The 10,540-nt window shown below is 39.8% G+C and overlaps 1 protein-coding gene and 1 non-coding gene across 2 annotated transcripts; one reads left to right on the forward strand and one right to left on the reverse strand.

The window, feature by feature from the left end:
* Positions 1-4,573: 4,573 nt before the first annotated feature.
* LOC112506020 lies at positions 4,574-5,044 on the reverse strand. Its single transcript, XM_025110049.1, has one exon. It carries the CDS (start codon positions 5,042-5,044, stop codon positions 4,574-4,576), a length of 471 nt encoding a protein of 156 aa, XP_024965817.1.
* Positions 5,045-9,539: 4,495 nt separating this feature from the next.
* LOC112508363 lies at positions 9,540-9,646 on the forward strand. Its single transcript, XR_003068736.1, has one exon. It is a non-coding gene; the product is annotated as a small nucleolar RNA R71 (small nucleolar RNA).
* The last annotated feature ends 894 nt before the right edge of the window (positions 9,647-10,540 follow it).

Below are 10,540 nucleotides of genomic sequence, written 5' to 3' on the forward strand. Positions count from 1 at the left end.
ACTTTTAGAGAGTGACCAACCCGTCGGGAGTTAAGTTTGAAAAACATAAATGACAAGTCTCCTTGTCGACAACTTTCTCAAGTCTACCTCTCATATCATTCAAGCTGACGTGCTTATCATGGTTTATCTCTAAGTCCATGGCACTTCAACACTTTCAAAGTGATCAACTCGTCAAGAAGTGTGCTTCGTTTTATAAAACTTGAATGAAATAGTGGAACATTGTTATTGCGAAACAATGTCCACTTTCATTCGGTTTAACATTTAACCCTTTACCCTACACCCGAGGTAATGGAATTAGCTACTCATTACGGAAAGTAAATGACATAAATAAATGACATAAAGTAAAGACATAACTATAAATAACTGAAAGTAAATGACGGAAAGTAAAGACGTAAATGTAAATAACTGAAAGTAAATGACGGGAAGTAAAGACGTAAAATAAATGACAATAAATAAAAGACAAGATATGAAGAACAATAAATAAATACTTAAAAGATTGTAATATTAATAATAAGATGAGAGTGTTTTGGGGGCACAACTTAGACAAAGAATTCGTCCAAGATTGTTGTATGTGAGAAAAAGAGAGGCCAAAGGCCTTTTTTATACCCACCATTTGAAGAAAAGACAAAATAAAGGATAAATACAAAGTACAAAGTACAATATGAGAGGACAACAAAAAGTAGACTTCAACTCTATCAAAACAAGTCATCCAAGGGTCTTCTCCATATCCTATCACCAGCTGCTAATAGTCCAAAATGAGAGCTTCATCAGCTCAGACCTCCATCCAAGACACGGCTTAATCAATAAGCACCTCTTAGAAAGCCAAAATGCAGCCGAGCAATGCTGTTGGAATGCTGCAGCATTACAGTGCAGTGTAATGAGTCAAAAAAAATGTTATCTACTCCAATCTTGTTGTAAAAACAGATTCATCATCACAATTAGCTCCAAACATAACAAATGAAAAATAAAGAAGTAAAAATGACTCAAGGTTGGGATAAACTATAAAAATCTACTTAATAATCAAAAGCAATAGGTACTTTAAGCATGTAATAAATCATGCTTATCATACCCCCAAACTTAAAGTGTTGCTTGTCCCAAAGCAACCAAATGACAACAAAAAATGACTCAATATAGTAAGGTATACAAGATTAAGGCAGTAAGTGCACACATAAAGCAAAGCATATCATTTATGAACATCATAGCCTTTCATAAATTTTTAGCAAACCATTCATAGCCTACTTTTCATGTATGAACCATATGCTAGCAATAGTCTTTTCCTTAATGAACTCAACACACCTCTTCATGCTAGGGTCAATAGGACTTTGTTTAAGGCTCTCCTCTCTTTGGCTAATTTCTTTTCTTACCTTGCCTTTTTCACTTATGCTTCATCATTCAATTTTTTAAATTTTTGGCACTATGTGCTCTTTATGATGAAAGCATGCACATTGCCCCTATGGGACATTTTTGTGCTAATAAAACAGATTCCACAAAGGCCTTAGAGCTTTGCTCTTTTGTATTTGAAGTTGTGGCCTATGTGGTATATCCTCCCCCAAACTTGAACTTTTGACAATGCCCTCATTGGCTATGTTGGTGGAAAGTGTATTAAGGCTACAAGGGGCTTCTTTAAGAGGTAAATGAAGAATGTCCTAAATTGTACCCAAATGTGTAGTGGTGTGTGAGGAGAGTTTGGCTCAAGAGAAGACATATGCTAGTTCTAGCAAGAACATCATTAGTAGGTGAATGGCTATTTACCTTCAAATTTATTTAGGCTATGATATCAAGAACTAGTTGCAATGATCATGTAATCAAGTATGAAAATAAAGCTAAAAAGTGAGAAAACTATCCCCAGACTCTAACTAAAATTTGGAAGCTAAAGGTGAATGAATGAACCTGTCCTACTCCAAGGGAGTAGGCTGTGTGGCTTGTGACTCCATGGCTGCATCTCTAAGGTGCTCATTTTCTTCTCTTAGCCTCCTGTTTTCAGCCTTGAGGTTCTGCATCCTCTTTTCCATCTTGTTCATCTTTCTGCCCACCATCCTCTTCATCTGAACTTTCAATTTTTTTAAGTCCATTCTCCCCTGCCTCTGTCCCTTCTTGATCTGCTTCTTCACCTCTGTTTTCAACTCCTCCATCTTGGACAAGGATTCTGACCTTTGCATCAAGATGCTGTCCAGCAGGGTGCTGTTTTGAGACAGCAAGTCTTGGATCATTCCCATCAAATCAACAGCTCCCATGCTTCTGCTAGTCCTCTCCTTGAGCCTTGACACAGCCTTTAGGTCTATGATAGACCTTTCTGCTCCTTCCTTGATGATGACATCCTCCTCAAAAACTTGCACTCCTGCACTCTTCAACAATCTGTCAATGACCCCAGGGAGATACAACTTCCCTTGGGTCCTGTTAGCACAATACACAATGACCTTGTGTAAAATATCTCCCACATTAATTTTCTTTCCTTTAAGAATGCAGTATAGCAGAATCACCCTTTCCACATTAAGGGAGTTGTCATGGGTTGTGGGATGCAGAGAATGCTTGACAAAATTGACCCAAACATTAGCATTGGGGGTCAAATTAGCAGCTTTGAAGACCCTTAAAGAAAAGTTTGCATGGGGCTCCCATGTTGTGCCTGGCCTTGCTACTGCCTCACAGATTTTATTAAGCTTAATTTCAGAGGCAGTGTGCTTAAGGGTCTCAAAATCTGAATTGAAGTGAGTGGTGAGACCTAAGACATTGTTCAATGTCTCATCATCAAAAGATAAGCATACACCTCTAACCTTGATCACACATGATTTGGTAGCAGCAACCTTAGCATAGAATTCTCTAATTAGTGAAAGGTTGTAAGAACTATGTACCTTATAGAAGCTTTGCCATCCTAGAATATTAATCACCTCTTTGATGAACTGGCATTCTTCCACACTTTTGTAATCAAAGCCTTTGTTGGGCCAGGCAGTTTTGTCCTTGAACTTTTCAAACAGAGCTTTGGCCTTGACAGAACTGAAGCCTTCCAAAGGTAGCATGGACCTCTTTGTGATTGCAGGGGTGGATGAAGCAGGACTGGATGAAGCATGAGCAGGCTGTTGTTGGCATGGTGCAGCATTCTGTGACTGCCTTGTGATTCTTCTTGGAGAGTTCTGTACAGCTGCAGCCTTGCCCTTTTCAGAAGCACTAAGCTTCTTCTTCTTAAGTACAGGGCCTAAGGTTTGAGCTGTTCTCTTGGCTGGTTTTTTTCCCAAAGCTTTCCTCTTCTTAAGGGAGGCTTGGCATGAGGGGGACTAGGTTGATGTCTGTTCCACAATGCTTGGTTCCACAGGGCTTGGTTTGAACTGATCAATCCCCATTTTGGCCAAGAAGTCATCAATGACCTCAAAGTCCTTGCTTTGAGGTGTGGCTTCAACAAACTCATCAACAGAGGCATGGGTGGTTTGATCGTTCCAAGGAAGCAAATATACCCTTCCCAAGTCTTCTACCGTAGTGGCATCATTCTCAGACTCGGATGAAACATAATCTTCTATAAGTACAGTAGGGTTGAATATTACCTCAATGTCATGCTCAGATTCATCCACAGGAGGTTCGTTGAGATCATTGATTTGGACTCTTCTATTGCTTGATTCGTGCACAGGGGATTTAGCCATTGTGGAAGATGAAGGGACAGCCGGCTGTTGAAGTGTAGGAACAGCCTCTTCTTCACTCATGGTCATCGAATCACTGTTGTCACTAAGCTCTACCATCTCTGGCTTAGCATTTGAAGGCAGAACAGAAGTCCTCCGACGATTGCTTCTACGAACAGGGCCTCTTGGCTGAGGTCGGGTAGACGCTCTCTTTAGCCTAACCATGGTGGAAGACTACAAGTGAAGGAGTATGGAGATTGAGAAATGCAGAAAAAGGGATGAGGGTTTGTGAGTGACAGCAGGTACGGTGGTGGTGGAGTTTAGGCCGGTGACGAAGGTGAGGGTATGGAGTGATGGGGGGAGAGACGAGTGGGAGAGGGGATTGAAAAGTTGGGTTAAGAAAAGGTGATAGCTAATGATTTCTAAGGAGTACTTAGTGGGGTTAAGTGGTTACCAGCCGGCGGTTTCACAAAGGAAAGTACAAGGTCATTAAAGCAAAAATCTCTTCATTAATTGAGACAAAACCCCTTAAACCCAACCTTTCATCATGATCATTTTTCTTTTCTTTTTGACAGAAAAGTGAGTGATGAGTGTGTAAGAGAGTGTAAGGGGTTGTGCAAGGTACCATGTACCTTTATGTACTACTATGTATTATCCTAAGACTTTGAACATTTGCTTAACCCAACTAATCCTTCCTCCTTTCTTTCTTTTTCAAAAACCAGCGCCATTTTTCCCCAATATTTTAAAAACCATCTTTTTTAAGAAAAGTTTTAACAATAAAAGCTCAACCCACTTTTTTCACTTCACACAAGGTTGCAGGCCTGCTGCAGCATTATGAGCTGTTTACCAGAGTTTTATGAAAACACACCAAATCATGAAAACTTTAAAACACAAACAACCTATGAAACTAAACTTTATTTACAAACAAAGGTGGACTTTTAAGAAGTCCAAGGGGGATCTTTGAGATTTCAACAAGGGGCAGCACAGCTCTCAGAGTGCTGTTCTGAGACTGTTGCCGGATCATGATACACTTTTACCCTTTGTCCATTAACCTTGAAAATAGAATTATCTTCCGGGTTTACCAAATCCACTGCTCCATAAGGATAAACTTTAGAAATAAGAAAAGGCCCAGACCATCTAGACTTAAGTTTTCTAGGGAATAACTTCAGTCTAGAATTAAATAACAAGACCTGCTGGCCTTCTCTCAAATCCCTGTGTTGGATTCTATTATCATGCCATTTCTTTGTCTTTTCCTTATAAAGTTTGGCATTCTCATAAGACAACAATCTATGTTCATCCAACTCACAGAGTTGTAACATCCTTTTCTTTCCGGTATCTTTCAAAGACATATTGAGCTCTTTGATAGCCCAGTATGCTTTGTGCTCAAGCTCTAAAGGCAGATGGCAGGCTTTACCAAAGACTAACTTGTATGGGGACATACCTATTGGTGTTTTAAAAGCAGTTTTGTATGCCCATAAAGCGTCATCTAATTTAAATGCCCAATCCTTTATATTGGGTTTTACATTTTTTTTCCAAAATGCCTTTTATTTCTCTGTTAGAGAGCTCAGCTGAACCATTTGTTTGTGGATTATAAGTTGTGGCAATTCTGTGGTTAACATTATATTTTTCAAGAACTCCCTTCAATAAATTGTTTACAAAGTGGGTACCCTCGTCACTGATTAGTGCCCTTAGGGTACCGAACCGTGTGAAAATTTGTTTTTGAAGAAACTTAACCACAGTTTTTGCGTCATTTGACACACATGCCATGGCTTCTACCCACTTGGATACATAGTCAACAGCCACAAGAATGTACTGGCAATTATTTTATGGGGGGAAAGGACCCATAAAGTCTATTCCCCAAACGTCAAATAACTCAATTTCTAATATCCCATTTAATGGCATTTCATTTCTCTTGGAAATGGAGCCACTTCTTTGACATTCGTTGCACCTCTGTGCAAAATTGTAGGAATCTTTAAAAAGTGTAGGCCAATAGAAACCTGATTGTAGGACCTTGGTTGCAGTCCTTTGACCTCCAAAATGTTCTCCGTATGGTGCATGATGGCAATGATGCAGGATTGCTGCCACCTCAGATTCAGGTACACATCTTCTCAGAATCTGATCTGCACCAAGTCTAAACAGAAATGGGTCATCCCACAAATAAGATTTARCATCATGAAAAAATTTCTATAACATGTGACCTGTGTAATCAGAGGGTTTTATTCCACAGGCCAAGAAATTAGCTAAATCAGCAAACCATGGTGTCTTAGATTGGTTTATCATGAGGATTCTCTCATCTGGAAAAGTATCATTAATGTCCATTCCCTCTCTCTCTCAGGTTCTTCCAACCTAGACAAATGGTCTGCCACTTGATTCTCTATTCCCTTACGATCAAGTATCTCTAAGTTAAATTCTTGTAACAAAAGCACCCATCTTATCAACCTAGGTTTTGTATCTTTCTTTGAGATCAGGTACTTGATGGTTGCATGATCAGTATGCACAATTACCTTTGTTCCCATCATATAGGACCTAAATCTCTTAAAAGCAAAAACTATAGCCAATAATTCTTTCTCAGTTGTGGTGTAATTGATTTGTGCCTCATTCAAAATCTTACTTGCGTAGTAGATTGAATGAAACACCTTCTCCTTTCTTTGCCCTAACATAGCACCTACCGCCCAATCACTAGCGTCACACATGATCTCAAAAGGYTTGTTCCAGTCAGGGGCAATTACCACTGGTGCGGTAACCAAAGCTTTTTTCAAAGTTTTGAATGCATTTATGCATTCATCATTAAAGTTGAATTTTTGATCATGTTGGAGGAGTAAACAAAGAGGTTTTGAAATTTATAAAAAATCTTTGATAAACCTTCTATAAAATCCGGCATGACCCAAAAAGCTTCTGATTCCCTTAACCGTGGTAGGTTCGGGTAGTTTTTCAATTACCTCAAGCTTTGCCTTATCTACCTCAACCCCTCTTTTTGAAATCAAGTGCCCAAGAACAATACCTTCTTTGACCATGAAGTGACATTTCTCCCAATTAAGAACCAAGTCTGTCTCCTCGCACCTTTCTAAGCTCTTTTTTAAATTATTCAAAAAATTGTCAAATGATGAACCATATACAGAAAAGTCATCCATAAATATTTCAATGGATTTTTCAAGCATATCAGAAAATATGGACATCATACATCTTTGAAAGGTGGCAGGAGCATTACACAGTCCGAATGGCATTCTTCTAAAAGCAAAGGTTCCATAAGGACAAGTAAAGGTGGTCTTTTCTTGGTCCTCGGGAGAAATGGCTATTTGATTGTACCCTGGATATCCATCTAAGAAACAATAGTACTCCTTTCCGGCTAATCTGTCTAAAATTTGGTCAATAAAAGGTAGTGGAAAATGGTCCTTTTGGGTAGCTTTGTTTAGTCTCCTATAGTCCATGCATATTCTCCAACCTGAAACAACTCTGATGGGGATAAGTTCATTTTTTTCATTTGTAACAACTGTAAACCCTCCCTTCTTGGGAACACACTGGACCGGACTAACCCAAGAACTACTGGCTATCGAATAGATAACTCCAGCATCTAACCATTTCAAAATATCTTTCTTGACTACCTCTTTCATGACAGGGTTCAGCCTTCTCTGAGGTTCTATGGACATGAAGTTTTTATCCTCTAAGATGATCTTGTGTTGATAAATAGAGGGACTAATCCCTTTCAGGTCAGCAATGGTCCATCCTAAAGCCTTTTTATGCTATTTCAGCATATCCATAAGTTTCTTTTCTTGATGCAATTCTAGGGTAGATGAGATAATGACAGGCAATTTGCCTTCTTCTCCTAGAAAAGCATATTTCAAGTGGGATGGGAGTTGTTTTAACTCCAACTCAGGAGGTGATTCTATAGACGGGGTGAAGTCTTTTTGCTCATTATTTTCAAGCAGCTCAAATGCTGCAGCATCTACTGGGACAACATCAGTTCCTATCTCCTCTATCTCCTCAATACTTTCCTTTTCTAAATCCTCATCATACTCTCCATCCAACTTAAGGTTTCTCTGAATTTCTTCTTCCAAACATATTTCCTCTATCTCAGTTATTCTTGAACACTCTTCCAAGTAATCAGGGTACTTTAGAGAGTTGAAGACATTAAAGGTGACTTTCTGGTCCTGGAGTCTCATGGTTAACTCACCTTTCTGGACATCAATCAGGGTTCTTCCGGTGGCTAGGAAAGGTCTTCCTAAAATAATCGGAATGTCCTTATCGGCCTCAAAATCTAGTATGATAAAGTCTGCAGGAAATATGAACTTGTCAACCTGTACCAAAACATCTTCAATTTTCCCCTTAGGATATGCTATGGACTTGTTGGCCAATTGGAGTGTGACGGTGGTGGGTCTAGCCTCTACTATGCCCAAGGTGTTAAAGACAGATAAAGGCATGAGGTTAATACTAACTCCTAAGTCACATAGGGCTTTCCCTATCTCCTTCCCTCCTATTGAACAAGGAATGGTAAAACTCCCTGGATCTTTTAGCTTAGGGGGTATGCTATTGGTCAAAAGTGCCCTACATCCTTCAGGGAGGGCTACTGTCTCATACTCAGTCAACTTCTTCTTTTTGCTTAAGATATCCTTCAAAAACTTAGCATAATTAGGCATTAGCTCAACTGCTTTAACAAGGGGAATGTTGATATGCAATTCTTTAAACACATCCAAGAACTTTTTAAAATGCAATTCCTCTTTCTGATTCCTCAACCTTTGGGGGTAAGGAACATAAGGAGGGATTGGTTTTATCATATTTTTGCATGGAGGTGTTGAGCAAGATGGGTCTTGAATGTCCTGAGTCTTTATGGTGCTCTTGAGTGGTTCTGGTGGAATCTTATTATCAAGCTTAGGTGTCTCTACAACCTCAGTCCCTTCTGACTTCTTCAGAGTCTCCTCTGGAAAAAGTAAAGGGAAGTCTGATCTAGGGGGAACAAGAGTAGTGGTCTCAGATGTTTGCTTTTCTAAGAGTGGGACTGGTCCTTCTTTGAGAGGGACCGACATTAGATCACTAGGTTCTGACAGACTTGGTGTATTATCTTTCTGCACTTTTTCTGTCAATTCCTTTCCACTCCTAAGAGTTACTACTTTCACATGCTCCTTTCCTAGGTCTCTAGGGACTTCTGTATTACCGGGCAAGGTTCCATGGGCTCGACTATTCTGGTTAAGTGCGAGTTGACTGACTTGAGTCTCTAAATTCCTGATGGCAGCACTCTGTTGATTAATCAAGGCTTGATTTTGGGCCTGAGCCTGTGCTAAAAGCCCTTTAATCATAGCCTCCAAAGAAGATGATGATTCTGCCTGTGGAAGAGGTTTGTTCTGAAAATGTGGTTGAGAATTTTGAAAACTTTGCTGGTGGTTCTGAGAGTTAGAACTATTTGCATGATGTTGTGGTTGGAAATTAGAAGTTCCTTGTTGCTTATGGACTGGTGGATTAAGGCTGGGACTGGTCCAAGAAAAGTTTGGGTGCTGTCTCCAACTGGCATTGTATGAGTTAGAGTAGGGATTAAATCTGTTTTGAACATAATTTACTGATTCAGAATTATGAGAGCAATGTTCATATGAATGATCCCCACCACAGCACACACATTGCACAAATAGGACTGTTGGAACAGATGTGTTAGCAGCTTGCTGTACTCCCTGATCAGTAGTTAAATTTTTCAATAAATTGGTCATGGAGGTAAGCTGAGCTGTTAATGCAGTGTATGCATCCACCTCATGTATTCCAGCAGTATTTTTCTGTGTCTGGGCACGTGGGTCAGCCCAATGCCCATTGTTTGCTGATATCTTTTCTAGGATCTCATATCCCTCATTATAGGTACTGGCTGTAAAGGCTCCGCCTGCAGTCGCGTCGAGCATTTGTTTTGCCATGGGACTTAACCCATTGTAAAACGTCTCGAGTTGAATACAGTACGGAATGCCATGATGTGGGCATTTCCTCAACAGCTCTTTAAACCTCTCCCACGCATCAGGGACAGCTTCATCATCCAGTTGTTTAAAAAGACAGATTTCGTTTCTGGATTTGGCGTTCCTTGTCGGTGGGAAATATTTTCGCAAAAATTTCTCCGCCATGTTACCCCATGACGGCACAGATCCTAGTGTTAAAGAATTAAACCATGCTTTTGCCCAATCCCGTTATGAAAATGGAAATAAAGTAAGTCTGAGAGCGTCATTTGACACTCCTGGGATCAGGAAGGCATCTGTGATTTCCATGAAAGATTTTAAATGAGAATGGGGGTCTTCTAAGGGCAGTCCAGCAAATTGACCATTAGTCTGTAACATATGAAACATTATCGGTTTTAGCTCGAAATGGAGAGCGGTCATATGTGGTCTAAGTATCCCATAATTTAATTGCTCAAAATCCGGGATAGCATAATCCATGATCCGTCCATTTTTGGAATTTGCCAGATTAATGATATTTGGAGTTTGCGCCCTTTGTTGCTCAGTAGGGTCTGATTCTGTATCCAAATTATTATCATTCTCATGATGTGGGTTTCCTTGATGAAAATTCGGAAAAGGTGGTGTTTGCCCAAAAATTGGCGGTTGGTTTTCCAAACATGGTACTTCCGGAATGTTGGGAGCAGGTAACTCCATGTTGGGAGGGAGTAGAGCCTGAAATGCTCTCTGAGCCCTCCTTCTATGGTGAAATGTCCTCTCAATATCTGGATCAAATTCGAAAAATTCCACGCGATGTGTTCTTGGCATACACCACTTTTCAAAAACTAGTACTAGAAAATCAAATCTTTTACTTTACTCAAAAGAAAACTTTAAGCTTGTCAATCCCCGGCAACGGCGCCAAAAACTTGGTCGGTCAAATCCTTTACCTTTAGACTTAATGAAATTGGGCCACAAAGCAAGTATACAATACGGCCCAACGTCGTCTTTCCAAGTAATAAAGTGGTACAAGTACCGGAATAT

The sequence above is a fragment of the Cynara cardunculus genome, assembly GCF_001531365.2.
Source record: "Cynara cardunculus var. scolymus isolate 2C chromosome LG 2, CcrdV1, whole genome shotgun sequence".
Lineage (NCBI taxonomy): Eukaryota > Viridiplantae > Streptophyta > Magnoliopsida > Asterales > Asteraceae > Cynara > Cynara cardunculus.